The sequence below is a fragment of the Chrysemys picta genome, chromosome 1 (assembly GCF_011386835.1).
Source record: "Chrysemys picta bellii isolate R12L10 chromosome 1, ASM1138683v2, whole genome shotgun sequence".
In the NCBI taxonomy this organism is placed as follows: Eukaryota; Metazoa; Chordata; order Testudines; family Emydidae; genus Chrysemys; species Chrysemys picta.
In genome coordinates, this window is record NC_088791.1 from 26,406,580 (window position 1) to 26,422,230 (window position 15,651).

Here is a 15,651-nt window from a genome sequence, read left to right on the forward strand (position 1 = left end):
GGAATATAAATATAAATGTGATGACACTTTAGTGATGGTTTGTCTACAGACATGGGTTATTCTTTCTCTGAAAAATGTATAAATTAAGCATCATTGTAGACTAAGATGGGCAATGAAATCATCATTTTAATCCTTTATGTTAATGAGGACTACAAGCCAAAAAGAGCTAACGTGCATGTTAAAACATGCTTTATGTAGTGTTAAATAAGTCTTGCATTAGGAGTTTTCTGTTTACTAAGGGTCAGTGAACAAATCTGTGGAAAAATACAACATTTCAGAGGTAAAATAGTATTAAAGATAATAGGCTACGATAATGAATAAGTCAATAGACAATGACTGTTCAATGGTTTGCAAACAATTAGGACACAGCTTCATTTTGCATTGGTTTAACGTCCCCCCCCCTTGCTTAATATTTTAGACATGTCCTGCTATCAAATATGTCTTCTGCAGGCCATAATGACAAGACATAATCGCTAAATACATTAAAAATGTTTTTTTTAATATAACTGTGATCAGTGTAGCTGGTGACAAGCTTGACAGGAATTTGTCAGTGAATTATTGGAAAAAATGTGTGCAATAAGAAGAAATTAAGCTTCAGAAAATTAAGGCGTTATATGATGATGAATACAATGGCTATAATGGTAACAGATACTCCTACTTCAATAACGATTCATGATGCAACAAAACTGTAAGAGAAGCAGAGTGTCTGATATACAACGAATTTCACGTTATGCATATGAGAAATGAACATATTATTGTCCACATGAATAAACTACACGTGATGTTTCAGATCCTGCAGTCCTCACTCTTGGAAAATGACCCCTGACTTAAATGGGAATTCCCATTGACTTAAATAGGAGTTTTGCCTGAGTAAGGATTGCAGGATATGCCCCAACATAGTTATACACATTTGCTTTCACCACAGAAGTATAATATAAAGAATATTTTACCTATTCTCTCAATGGAATCTTGAAAGTGTTTTAAAACTGTATTACCTTGCCTGTGATAAATCCAGATCTCGAGTCATCAGCATACGCAAGCCTTCTTCATTAAAGAAGAGATTGTTTCCTCCAGACAGGATACCACATTTCCTAGATGGTTTTCCACCACTCACCATCAAGAATCTATCAGACTCTAGCTGACCTGAGTGCACAGTACATATATTTTTAGGATTTGCCCTGAAGCACTCCTGTTACAACAGTATTATTTCCAAAAGAAGTAAGCTATATAAATCATTATGTTCAGAGTGAACAAATATTTGTACCAGAATTTTTTGACCCCCACCATGTTTCCTGGAAAACTGCTACGGAACAAAACTTACTAAAATATAAAAACATAACTCTGAAGCTTAAGGTTTTCTTCTCTATTCATTCAAAGGAGATTCTGATTACTTTCCTATGCTTTTATTTGGATTACATAAAAATACCCAACTATATAAGGAAACAGCTCAGTGTTATGTCCAAGTTGCAGTTAGCAGTTAGTTCAGTTTGAAATAAATAACTACAAGGATTATGGGAGGAATTTGACTCTAAGACACTATTTTGTCCAAAATTAGTACTTTCAGTTATGTTTGTTTACAGAGTAGCTTATACTTTACTTTTTGTTGTGGGGAGTGAGGGGCTTTGAGGAATGTGACATGAATTTCTTTCTCCTGCTGCTCTATCCACCATGGCTCCTTAGTCTGCTGTGTCTGCTCAGCTGCAGCCCTCACTCACCACCATTTGTGTGTCAGAGGAAGCTGGCATACAAGGGAGACTGGGTGGCAGTACAGTGACATGGGTGGAAATGGAAGTAGTGTGGGTAGCAATGGAGGGTTCCAATGTATTGAAAGTGTTGCTTTGTGCCCCTCATTTCAGGGGTTGGAGCCTCCCATCTGTAAGTTTTGTGCTCTCCTATCAGTGTCAGAAAGCTGAGAGGTATGGTCTGGTTTTCAAAGGCTGAGGAACTTCGAAATACTTAGGACTTTCCTTCAGATTCCTGTGCGGCAGACCAATCCTCTGCAGTAGGCAGGGCCGGCTCCAGCATTTCTGCCGTCCCAAGCAAAAAAAAAAAAAAAAAAAAAAAGCCGCGATCGGCAGCAGCAGTTCAGCGGCAGGTCCTTCGCTCCTAGAGGGAGGATTGCCCCCGAATTGCCACAGGTGCCGCCCCTCTCCCTTGGCCGTCCCAAGCACTTGCTTGTTAAGCTGGTGCCTGGAGCCGGCCCTGGCAGTAGGCATACTGTTCATCCCATTCTCTATTATTCTATTTATCTGAGAGGATGAACTAAAAGTAAAATTACTTCAAAACCAGACAAAATATTAATTTATTCACAACTTTCAGTGATTTAATTTAAGAGCTATTCCTTGTCAGAAATTCCATGTGCTCATTACTATGATAAAATGAAGTGCTTCTCTAGATGTAGAGTTTTGGAATCATAGAATCATGCATCCGTTCTGGTGCAGAATGTATGTTTCCGTCGTAGGTCAGTAAATAGAAAAAGGTGTCTAGATAAATACTGTAGGAATCATCAAATGATCATTAATATTGTTTAAGGCTCAAATCCTGATCACTTCACTCATGTGAACAGTCACACTGATGTAATTGGGACTAACATGCACAAGTAGGGTGACCAGATAGCAAGTGTGAAAAATTGGGACGGGGGTGGGGGGTAATAGGAGCCCATATAAAAAAAAGCCCCAAATATTGGGACTGTCCCTATAAAATCGGGACATCTGGTCAGGGCCGGCTCCTGCCACCAGCGCAGCAAGCAGGTGCTTGGGGCGGCCAACGGAAAGGGGCGGCATGTCTGGCTCTTCAGCGGCGGGTCCCTCAGTCCCTCTCGGAGGGAAGGACCGGCTGCTGAATTGCCGCTGAAGAATGAAGTGGCGGCGGTAGAGCTGCCGCCGAAGTGCTGCCGATCGAGACTTTTTTTTTTTTTCCCCGCCGTTTGGGGCAGCAAAAACGCTGGAGCCAGCCCTGCATCTGGCCACTCTATGCATGAGGAAGGTCAGCAGGATTTGGCTGTAAGAAGTCTGATCTCTTTAACCATAGGTTCTATGAAGGATGGTAGCTAAAAATCACTATGAAGAGTTCATATAAAAAAGAGATACCTTCAAAATCGTCCTTGAGAAAGTCTGAATTCATGGTGCTTATTTTACAGGTTGGCCCAGAATACCCTGGATCACAGATACACTTAGTTCCATTGAGACAGCTGCCATGTCCATTACACATCTCTTCACATTGTGGGCCAATGTATACATTATCAATGGCCCAAGTCACGGGTTGGGACCCAGCAGGATAAAATCCCTGGTACCATCTGAATCTTACTGATCTGAAACAGGTACATAGTATATCCAGGTCAAACAATAATTAGTTGCATATGAAATTACAATGTGCTTTTTGCTAGAATTAATATTCTTACTAAGTTTGTCCTAAACATGGAAAGATATAGTCACTACCTTCAATATCCAATAAATCCCGCTACTCAGTCAACACAAATATATTTACAGGAAAACAGAAGGGCTTGATCCACCAGTTACATTACTTTAAAAACTTAGTTATGGACTAAAATCATCCCTCAGACCACCAATTTTTTGTGGGGTGAGGGGCTGGACTTGGATGGTTTTCCTTTACCTTTAATTTACAGACTTAGGACCAGATTGTACCACCCTTGCTCATGTTGGACAGTATCTTACTTCACAATTAGTCACACTGATTTCAATGAGACTAGTTATGGGATAAAGGTGGCATAATCTTGCCCTAAATTAGATGGAAAGAATAAATGATATGACATGTCAACAGATAGTCAACTTGGCTTTATACTATTTAATCCTAAAAAAAAAAAAAAAGCATGTTGCGAGATGTTAATTTAAATTGTAAACTCCTTGGGGGTGTAGACCTGTCATTTTTAATTTGTCTTCTAAGTGCTATGCACATCTGTGCTGCATATAAATAATAACAGACCAAGGGAAGGAGAGGGAACAAATTAAACAAGCAGAAAACTGCTCTGCAGAGAATAATTTAAAATCACTCCCTGCCCCTTCCCTCAAAAATGAGAAAACCTTGAAAAGGAGAGAGAAAACAGAAGAAGTAGGATAAGGAAGAAGCATTTAACTATGTTGTGGACTTTCTTTAATACATACCCTTCTAAACTATTTCTAAATTCAGCTGCTGAATCAGCTGCATAAACAGTAGTACATGTCTGGTGCACAGGTACTTTGGCTTTTATTTGCCATTTAATAGCAATTTTGGGGAGTGACTCAGAGAATAATAGATGGCTGGTTGATGGTGAAATTACCAACAACTGATTCATAGAAAAGGTGCCAATAATCATTCCTCTTGTAGTCAGTAAAATGAATTGACTTTATTGTCTCCTCAGTTATTTTCTGAGACACAACCACAGAGTGTCCAGGGAGTGTTTTAGAGACTAATTTTTAAAATGAAAATTCCATCCATTGTGCTCAACCCACCAACATGAAAATTCAAAAAGACCAGGCATACTTCTCACTATGAATAAAATGTGACATATGTTTGAAACAGAGGGTGAAATTCTGGCCCCACTGAAGTCAATGGGAGTTTTCCAATTCACTTCGCTGGGGCCCGGATTTCACCCAGAGTATGCAACTGCAACTGGCTATTCTTAGTTTACTGCTAGAGGTGCCCATCTGCTGAGAAAGCACATTAATTTCTGACAGAGGGAGCCTAACGTAAGAAACTAAAAATGTCTTCAAATTGTTTTAATATTGGTTTAACCTCTAGAAAGTGCAGGTGGATGAGAGAACGTCTGTTTTAGAGTAAAACAGGTGGGTCAATCAGGCTGTTTCTTTTTCATAGTATCATAGAATATCAGGGTTGGAAGGGACCTCAGGAGGTCATCTGTCCGATCCCCTGCTCAAAGCAGGACCAATCCCCAACTAAATCATCCCAGCCAGGGCTTTGTCAAGCCTGACCTTAAAAACCTCTGAGGAAGGAGATTCCAATTTTCTGGATTCCTGGGCTCTGGGGGTTAGGGGGTGTGGATGTCTGGGCTGGGGGCGCCCCATGGCTGGTCTCTGGGGGGGAGGAGTGGGTGTGGGTGTCTCAGACCAGAGAGGCAGAGTTTTCCCCCAAGATATGCCCAGCTGGCCTGTAACATACAGAGGCACCCAACAAAAGCATAACAGAGAAACTGGGTTGTCATAGGGGTTTCTTTAACTCTCTATTCCTGGGGAAAAAAAATTTGTTGTCTGTATTGCTGACAGGTATTTTGAAATAAACTACCAAAATAATTGAAACTGGCATGATTATATTGAGTTATTTTGACAAATAAAATATGCAGAATTTTGCAGAATTTTAAAATACTGTGTGCAGAATTTTTAATTTTTTGGCACAGAATTCCCCCGGGAGTAACAGGAGGGACGGTAGGCTTCACAAGCATGCTACTTCCCCCACCCCACCTTGCATAAGTGGGCAGAGAAGGTCAGGCAGCAGCTATAGTGGAAGTTTTTTTCCCTGTGCAACACGCCAACCACGAGATCTGAACCAGCATAGTGGCAGAAGTAATCTGTGCCAGAAAAAGAGCTGGCACACTTTACTTTACACTTGGAGAAAAGGGTGAGCTAGGGAAAGAACCGTGACTCAGGGTGAGACATAACATCTCCATTTCTGCTATAAGATGGTTACTGTTTCAATAAAGCAAATTCAAATACAGAAAAAACCTTATTAGAACTAGAAGCCAGACACTTACCCACACAGGTGCAGTTTTCCAAAGTGGATGACCTCTCTTCTCCAGCCCTGAGCTGTACCAGCATAGTAAGTGCTGCTTGGATGATGCTCAGTGGAGCATAAGGAGCTGAGATAGCTGCTACTACTGTAGCACAGTGGAAGAAGCAGGTGCCAGGTTGCCCCTAGATCTCGTGAGAATTCAAGTTTCACTGGGTCTGCAGATGAGCTATCAGTGGTGCAGCCAATATTGATCTAGAGTAGAAAAATAAAATCACGAAGATTACACAGGGTCAAAATGTGGCATTTAGCTGCTGACCCGCATTTTGTGTGGTGCAGGGCTTCATTGCCCAGGGGAAGCTCAAGGAGGGATTGCATCTCAGGGAGATATAATCCCTCCTTAAGCAGCCCAGTGTGCTGGGGCACGTTGCAGGCTGTACAATGTTCTAAGATATTGTAGCCTGCTCCTTCTCGTAATACTCTGTATGCTTGTGTGTGTGTGTGGTCCCAACTCCTCAGGGCAGAGATTGCCCTTGTGTGGGGTGTACAAAAGGTGAAAGTTTCTTGTGCATTCCCCTACCATCCACCTATCGAAGGGCATGCCACAGTCCAGGCTATCTTAAAAAAATTCAACTGCTACTACTAATAAAAAATTAATTAGATGCATTAAATATTTCTACAAGGGCAAAAACATGTTTCTGAGTAAGCAAAAGCAAAAACAATAGACCTGCTGTCCCTAGCAGTATGGCTGTAGTAATTTGCAACATCTCCGGCAGTACTTAGAGAATGCACCCCGCACCCCCAGACACGGCGACAGAGAAATGTGAATTAAAAAAAAAATAGAAATGATAATAAAACAAACATAATATGCAAACATTCATTGTTGATTAAAGGATCCTTAACCTAACTGTGGTTCTCTTTACTCTCATAGTCCCAGGGAATTATACTATCAGAACAGATTTATACCATAGGAATTATCCCTAAAGGTATTTACTATATCATTCGAGTCTTTTGTTCAGAGTCGGTATTCTCTTTTTTGCTTATATAAAGCAGTGGGGCCTAGGAGGAAGTGTCCAAAACACCTACAGATAGGGCAGGTTTTGGATTTGAGGCCAAACCAGAGATGTAATTTGAGTCTGGCGGTGCCAGAATCTTTCACGCTGTTCTGGTGAGATCCCGCTGACATAGTGAACAATAGAAATTGTATATAATCAGCAGTCCTACTAATATCCTGAAAAATTGTAATGTATAGTTTTGTGAAACATCTGAAACCTTAAGGGCTTGTCTACATAGGACACTTAGGCAAATTAATCTGAATTAAGTAAAGGTGTGACTTTAAAGTGGGTTAGTTTAACTGCATTAAACCCTTGTGTGGATGCTCTCATTTAGAATTAAAGTGGCTTTAATGTGGTTTCGTTTAATTCACTTTTTGGGAGTGAATTTTAATTCAGATTAATCTTCCTAAGTGTCCCTGTGTAGACAAACCCTAAGACATATTTTGGCATGCCCATAACGTAAAATAATCTGATTTCCTGTCTCCCATGTGTTTGTACAAAAATATGCTTGCAGCTTGAAATCTTTTATGCCATGGTGACAGTTATAAAGACATAATAGACTGGATGGAACCAGGGTTGTTAGTACACTTGTAAGATGAGGAAGCCCTCAAGAGTAAAATATATTGTGTTGTATTTACCATATCGTAAGTAAAAACTCATGTTATGGACAAAATACAAAGCACAGATGAAACCATTTAAATCCTTTGTTTCCACTTATGTTTTTAGGGATAGTAGTTTTATTTCTAATGTACTGATCCTTAACTTAAAACAAATTATTTCCAAAAGCCAGTGACATACAGCACTATATATAAATGTTGAAAACACACCATATAAGATAAAGCTTCCCTTATTGCTCCACAGTGCACGAGACTTGTCAACCTATTATAACTAGAGAATCCACCCATCTGGAAATTAAGAGAAATGCTTGACCAGATCTAGTTCTTGTACTCTTGAGACACAGACTGAAACGTTACTGCATTATGTATAATAGCTTCATTTATACTAATGTCCTCAAAAACCTTAGCTGAAGGCATTTAACTTTTTTCAAACAATGCCTGTACCAGATCCAAAATATGCATGTAGGTCTTTTGAGATTAACACTCTGAAGATTTGCAGTATCTTAATGTGAACTCATTTTTTTGTTGTACAGGCTTTCAATCCATTTCTTAAAACAGAAAACAATTTGTGTTCCATATTTTATTAAGTGCTTGCATGACAAACTGAAATGTGCATTAGTACACAACCAAATTTAATTTTCTTAGAATACTCTAAATATCATTTCAGCAACAGTTTATAATCCAAAATCATTTGTTGTTTAATGATGGAATGTGCTATGACTTAGTTAAATGCTATATACATATTATATTGTATTACATAGCTTCCTGCAGCTCTCATTGGCCAGGAACAGCAAACCGCGCCCACTGGGAGCTGCGGGCAGCCATGCCTGCGAACGGTCAATACAAACAAACTGCCTTGTGGCCTGCCAGCAGATTACCCTGACGGGCCACGTGTGGCCTGTGGGCTACAGGTTTCCCACTACTGATTTATACTATTTAGTATAAATATATATGTAGAAGTAGTTAAAAGAATTGCAAGAAAACAGAAAAATTGGAGAGAGAAATTTTCCATAGCTATAAGATAAAAGCCTTCTAGCCACATCTACAACAAGAATGGCTAGCAGCTGTTAAACCATATAAAACAGTTTACAATTATGGGAAATTATACAGATCTCTATATTTGGGCAAACACCAGAGAGGAAACAAAATACCACAATGAGATCAAGAAAGATTAAAACTCCGCATGTAAGAAAACAGAAAGGCTACATTGTGGGGATAAGTACCTCAAATTGGATTATGGTGTTCTCATTCACATTCAATTCCCTTGTTGTAATGGAATGTTCTCCAACTTCATTTGAAACAAATACCATAGCAGAATCTTCCTCCCTACCACAAAAAGGAAAGAGGTATTTTAGGTCTGATTTATTTGATGGCTATTTATTTCCAATTTATTGCTGAGAGGTAGATTCTTTTAATACGTACGGGGCTCCCTTTGATGAATACGGACAATAAAGCCCAATATTACCACCAGGGTAGAAAAGCCAGTTATCTTCTTTAGGTCCAAAGTCAAACGTATCCAGAAGTATAACAGAATTCTTTAGGTTGTTTCCATTAATAATGAAGTTATCTATAATCCAGATTTCTTCTTTCTTGCCTAAGAAGAAAGGGAGAATGTATTGTGTTAACTCTTACAGAAGAGAGTGAGAACAAATAACAATGGGTTAGAGTGCAAAAGTCTCACTGTATTGGTGAACAGCTGCTTTCATGAGTAGTCTGTCCCACAGACTTCACTGGGCCATATGCATGATAAAGTACTCATCAGGGTGCATCAGGGCACCACGATCTGGCCCTATCTGCCTGTAAGCATAGAATATTCTTCCAAAATAAGAAACCTGCACAAAAGTAATGACCAACTGAAGTGTGAAAAACGGTTTTGCAAGTATCTTTCAATAAAGTCATATTTACTTTGCAAAGTAAGCTATAATAAAAAATTAATTGAGCTAATTGTCCAAAAAGTCAAAACTGATGATTAAACGGTATAATTTGTGGATGGGTCACAAATGACTTGAACTTAATAATCTCCCTGGGCCAACTAAGAGCTCTTCAGTCCTAGTGGGATAAACACACATCTGAGAGAAAGAAAACTTTGGTGGCAGTCTCCAGACTCCCAGATAAGCGGTGGAACTCAGATATGTCACAAAGGTTATGGTTAAGGCTATGATTTAGTCACGGGTATTTTTAGTAAAAGTCATGGACAGGTCACGGGCAATAAACAAAAAGTCATGGCCAATGACCTGTCCATGACTTTTACTAAAAATACCCCTAACTAAATCTTAGATGCTGGGGAAGGGGGGGTGCTCTAGTGGATGTTGCTGCTTTTGTGGGGGGGTATACTCTGGCGGTCTCTGCTGCTCCTGGGAGGGGGCAGCCAGGGACCCCGCCACTGCTTCTGAGGAGGGGGGAGGCCTGGGGCCCAGCCGCTGCTCCTGGGTGGAGGGGCGGCCCAAAGCCCCACCGCCACCACTGCTGCTCCAGGCTGGGGGTGGCCCGGGGTCCCACTGCTGCTGCTGCTGCTGGGGGAGTGGGGGGAGGGTGGCCCAGGGTGCTGGGGTGGGGAGGCAGCCCGTGGCGCCACTGCTGCTCCCAGACTGCTGCTCCAGGGCAGTGACCAGGACCAGATGCCTGGGCCCTGGGGTCAGCCGCATCAGTGCTGCAGCTGCAAAAGTCATAAATCCATGACTTCCGTGACCCCATGAAAGACTTGCAGCCTTAGGGTTAGGGTTAGGGTTAGGCTGGAGGGTATCATTGTGATCATCTAATGTGACTTCCTGTATAACACAGACCACAGAACTTCTCCAAAAGAATTCCTAGAGCTTATCTTTTACAAAAAACACCCAATCTTGATTTAAAATACCACAACCTTTGATAAATTGTTCCACTGGTTAATTACTCTCACTGTTAAAAATGTATGCCTTATTTCCAGTTTGAATTTGTCTAGCTTCAACTTCCAGCCGTTGGATTGCATTATACCTTTCTCTGCTAGATTGCAGAGCCCATTATTAAATATTTGTTCCTGATGCAGGTACTTACAGATATAATCAAGTCACCTCTTAATCTTCTTTTTGTTAAACTAAATAAATTGAGTTCCTTGCCACTGTTACTTTAAGGCATGTTTTCTAATCTAATCATTCTTGTGCTCTTTTCTGAACCCTCTCCAATTTATCAGCATCCTTCTTGAACCATGGACAGCACAACTGAACACAGTATTCCAGCATCAGTCACACCCTTGGCAAATACAGAGGAAAAATAATGTCTCTACTCCTACTTGAAATTCCCATTTATGCATCCAAGGACTGAATTAGCCTTTAGACCATCATGTTGCACTGGAAGCTTGTGTTCAACTGATTATCCATCATGACCCCCAAATCTTTTTCAGAGTCACTGTTTCCCAGGATAGAGTCCCCCATTCTGTAAGTATGGCCTACTTTCTTGGTTGCTTGCTGTATACATTCCCATGCTTTTGAGCTGGGTAGGATGGCTCTTCTGCATAATTGCCTCTTTCTAGATAATCCACAAAGTGAGCTTCATGTTATCAGAGAGGAGGCTGCAGGGCCTTCTCTCTAGGATGTTTCCTATTTAAGGATACTGTCTGAAAGGGAGGATGTAATTAAACATTTGCGGAAAGTCCACCAGAAAGATGAACTGGGGGAGGACTATTAGGACTTGGTCTGAATTGGCTTTTAGATAGTTAAGCTAACCAATGGTGAGTTAGAAACAACAAAAAACCAAGTATATAAACAAGAAACCAAACCACCTGAAATAAAACAAGTGTTGTATTGTTGTGTTTAAATTATCACTAGAATTTTTCAGTGCTTCAATGTCAACATCACACTATGAATCCTTTGTGGGGTCACTAAGATATTTCTTCTTCATCGGATGTATATCCTAAACTCCGTAGGAACAGACAACATCCCTTTGGATTTATATACTGCTTTGAAGTTTACCTTTCTACTTTAACTAGCAGATTATGCACTAAGTATATTTTTCTTAATCTGCTTTTAATGCCTTCTAGGGCATATAGGGCCTGATTCTCATTTACACCAATGACCCTGTCTACATACCCAGAGTCAGGTAAAGGATGCAATCAGGCCCATTAAGAATAATGAGACAGACCTTAACAAATTTAATTTTATACATTACATTTCTAAACTCCCCTAAGGACCTGCTAATTTTATGCAAATAGTCCCAGTGATATTAAATTACATACTTTTATTTTAAAACATCCACCAGTAATATGGAAAGTGCATGCATAAAAAGTACAAATGTGATGGTATTATAATGTCTAGCAAATCAAGTCCAAAAAACTTGAAATTTGAGTATTAAACAAACTGTATAGAATTACAACAGAATACTGTACAAGATTGAAAGTCCTGATTATTATTTAGACAAAACAACTTCAGAAATATAACTCTGTAAGCATGTATTTAGAATACATCTTTACCATTGTTGTAAGGTTGCCAGAGCCTGAAACGTGTCGCATTGGTTTGCGCAGTGTATGGTAGTGGAACGTTAATGAAGAGAACATCAGTAGTTTGAGTGAAGTAAAACTCATCTATTAAATGCCAAGTGATGCCACCGTTGATGGAGTATTGTAGCAGAATGGAATGAGACCTCTCTGGGGTACCTACAGCAAAGTGAATATATTTACGTTCATTATAATCTGATTTGCAAGAAACACTACTTTATAAACATATATTCATATTTAAATGTAATTAGGCTACTCATACTTTTATTACAGATTTTTACACTATGCATCATTGTTTTTTTATAACAATTTTAAGTGTTGGCAGGCAATACACATATTGTACGTATGCATCCTCCTAAGCAGTCAACTGGATGGGACTCTGGAAAATCCTACTGATGTAAGGGTTATATTTGCATGAATATTAATGATATACATAATAATAGTTAATTTATTTAGACCCAAAGCAATCTCAGCATTATCATTTTTTATTTCAGGCAAACCATTTCCTTTCCTACAAAACAACAACCATTTTTCAGTAAATCAATATTTGTTTATAGTATCACAAATTATAACAATACAGTATCATAGTATCACAAATTATTAGTATTATAACCTGTGTTACAGTAGTACCCACAACATCCACACCTTTTGGGCAGACAGTCCTCATCCTCAAGAATTTACAAGCTAATTCTACAAGCACTCATGTCAGCAACTTTATTCATGTGAGTTGTTTTACTGATTGAATGATCTGTACGTATTTACTTATAAGTTTTAATGAAAAAATAATAATGCTTTGCACCTTCAATCTAGGCCAGGAATTCTGTGGCTGAACCAAGAGTAAAACTCAAGTCTCTTGACTACCAGACCTGACCCTTAAACACAAGACCATCCTTCCTTCATAAGAACGTAAGAATGGCCATAATGGGTCAGACCAATGGTTCAACTAGCCCAGTATCCTGTCTCCTGACAGTGGCCAGTATCAGATGTTTTTGAGGTAGTGAACAGAACAGGGCAATTTATTGAGTGATCTACTCGCTATCTTCCAGTTTCAGCTTCTGACAGTCAGAGGTTTAGAGACACCCAGAGCATCAGCAGGGCCGGCTCCAGGCACCAGCTCAGCAAGCAGGTGCTTGGGGCGGCCAAGGGGAAGGGGCGGCACGTCGGACTCTTCGGCGGCAATTCAGCGGCAGGTCCCTCGGTCCTTCTTGGAGGGAAGGACCTGCTGCCAAAGTGCCGCCAAAGAAGAAAGTGGCGCAGTGGAACCGCCACTGAAATGCTGCCGATAGCGATCGCGCCTTTTTTTCTTTTTTTTCTTTCTGCTGCTTGGGGCAGCAAAAACCCTGGAGCCGGCCCTGAGCACCAGGCTGTATCCCTGACCATCTTGGCTAATAGCCATTGATGGATCTATCCTTTAGGAACTTATCTAATTCTTTTTTGAACCAAGTCATAGTTTTGGCCTTCACAACATCCCCTGGCAATGAGTTCCACATGTTGACTGTGTGTTATGTGAAGAAGTACTTTCTTATGTTTGTTCCAAACCTGCTGCCTGTGAATTTCATTGCATGACCTCTGGTTCCTATGTTACATAAAGGGGTAAATAACATTTCCTTATTCGCTTTTTCCACACCATTCATGTTTTTATAGACCTTTGTCATATCTCTCCTCAGTCATCTCTTTTCCAGGTTGAGCGGTTCTAGTTTTTTTAATCTTTCCTCAAATGGAGGCTGTTCCATACCCCTAATAATTTTTGTTGCCCTTCTCTGTACTTTTTCCAATTCTAACATATGTTTTTTGAGATGGCATGACCAGAACTGCATGCAGTATTCCAGGTGTAGGTATACTCTGGATTTATACAGTGGTATTATGATATTTTCTGTCTTATTATCTAGCCCTTTCCTAATGGCTCCTAACATTGTGTTAGCTTTTTTGACTGCTGCTACACATTGAGCAGATGTTGTCAGAGAAGAATCCATGATGTCTCCAAGCTATCTTTCTTGAGCGGTAACTGTAAATTTAGACCCCACCTTTCCGTATGTATAGTTGGAATTATGTTTTCAAATGTGCATTACTTTGCATTTATCAACACTGAATTTCATCTGCCATTTTGTTGCCCAGTCACCCAGGTTTGTGAGATCCCTTTGTAACTCTTCACAGTCTGCTTTGTACTTAACTATCTTCTATACATTTGAATCATCTGCTAACTATGCCACCTCATTGTTTACCCCTTTTCCCAGATCATTTATGGATATGTTGAACAGCACTAGTCCCAGTACAGATAATTGAGGATCCTGCTATTTACCTCTCTCTATTGTGAAAATTGACCATTTATTCCCACCCTTTGTTTCCTCTTTTAACCTGAGGCTGATCTATGAGAGGACCTTCCCTCTTATCCTACGATCCTTACTTTTCTTAAGAGCCTTTGGTAAGGGACCTTGTCAAAGGCTTTCTAAAAGTCCAAATATACTATATCCACTGGATTATTCTTGTCCACCTGTTTGTTGACTCCCCAAAGAATTCTAACAAATTGGTGAGGCATGATTTCCCTTTACAAAAGTCATGTTGACTCTTCCCCAACATATCATGTTCATCTATGTGTCTGATAATTCTGTTCTTTACTATAGATTCAACCAATTTGCCTGGTATGAAATTTAGACTTACCTCTGGAGCCTTTTTAAAAAAATTGGTGTTACATTAGATATCAGCAGTCATCTTGCATGGAGGCTGATTTAGGTGATAAGTTGCATACCACAGTTAGTAGTTCTGCAGTTTTGTATTTGAGGTCCTGCAAAACTCTTGGGTGAATATCATCTGGTGCTGGGGACTAATTACTGTTTAATTTATCAATTTGTTCCAAAACCTCCTCTTTTGATACCTCAGTCTGGGACAGTTCCTCAGATCTGTCACCTAAAAAGAATGGCTCAGGTGTGGGAATCTCCCTCTCATTCTCTGCAATGAAGATGATGCAAAGAATTCATTCAGCCTCTCTGCAAGGGCATTGTCTTCCTGGAGTGCTTCCTTAGCACCTTGATTGTCCTGTGGCCCCACTGATTGTTTGGCAGGCTTCCTGTGTCTGATGTACTTACAAAAAATTTTGCACTTAGTTTTTTTGTCTTTTGCTAGTTACTTTTCAAATTCTTTTTTGGCCTGCCGAATTATACTTTTACACTTGACTTGCCAGAGTTTATGCTTCTTTCTATTTTCCTCACTAGGATTTGACTTCCAAATTTAAAAAGATTTTTTGGGTCTCTAACTGCCTTTTGTTGTTTAGACAGGGTGGTGGAGTTTTTTTGGTCCTCTTACTTGTTTTTTTATTTGGAGTATGCATACAGTTTTTTAAAAAAGTTTCCATGCAGCTTGTAGCCATTTCACTTTTGGGATTGTTCCTTCTAATTTCTGTTTTACTAGTCTCCTCATTTTTATGTAGTTCCCCTTTTGTCAACTTAAATGCTACAGTGATGGGTTTCTTTGGAATTTCCCCCCCTACAAGGATGTTAAATGTAATTACATTGTGGTCACTATTACCAAGTGGGTCTGCTATATTCACCTCTTCGACCAGATCCTGTGCCTCTCCACTTGTGTGTTCCAGGACAAACTGCTCCAAGAAGCAGTCATTAATAATGTCTAGCAATGTTATCTCTGCATACCATCCTGAGGTGACATGTTCCCAGTCAGTAAGAGGATGTTGAAACCCCCCATTATTATTGGGTTTTCTGTCCTATGTTACCAAGCTTAAAAAACTCTCTGTAATACCTAGTTATTAACACAAGGTCAGATTCTGAAACTCTTACTAATGCTGACTAGCACCTTGCTCCAAAAGTAGATCGTACAGGGAGTC

The 15,651-nt window shown here is 39.9% G+C and overlaps 1 protein-coding gene across 2 annotated transcripts in view; it reads right to left on the reverse strand.

Moving 5' to 3' along the window:
• The window catches only part of RELN (reelin), a 452,511-nt gene that overhangs the window by 51,553 nt on the left and 385,307 nt on the right, over positions 1-15,651 (reverse strand). For both annotated transcript variants that reach the window (XM_008172472.4, XM_065557727.1), the window contains exons 38-43: positions 11,793-11,975; positions 8,774-8,945; positions 8,575-8,677; positions 5,705-5,934; positions 3,090-3,310; positions 996-1,143 (exon numbers count right to left, since the gene is read on the reverse strand). In XM_008172472.4, coding sequence (XP_008170694.3) covers positions 996-1,143; positions 3,090-3,310; positions 5,705-5,934; positions 8,575-8,677; positions 8,774-8,945; positions 11,793-11,975 — 1,057 coding nt within the window. The remainder of the gene's footprint in view (positions 1-995; positions 1,144-3,089; positions 3,311-5,704; positions 5,935-8,574; positions 8,678-8,773; positions 8,946-11,792; positions 11,976-15,651) is intronic.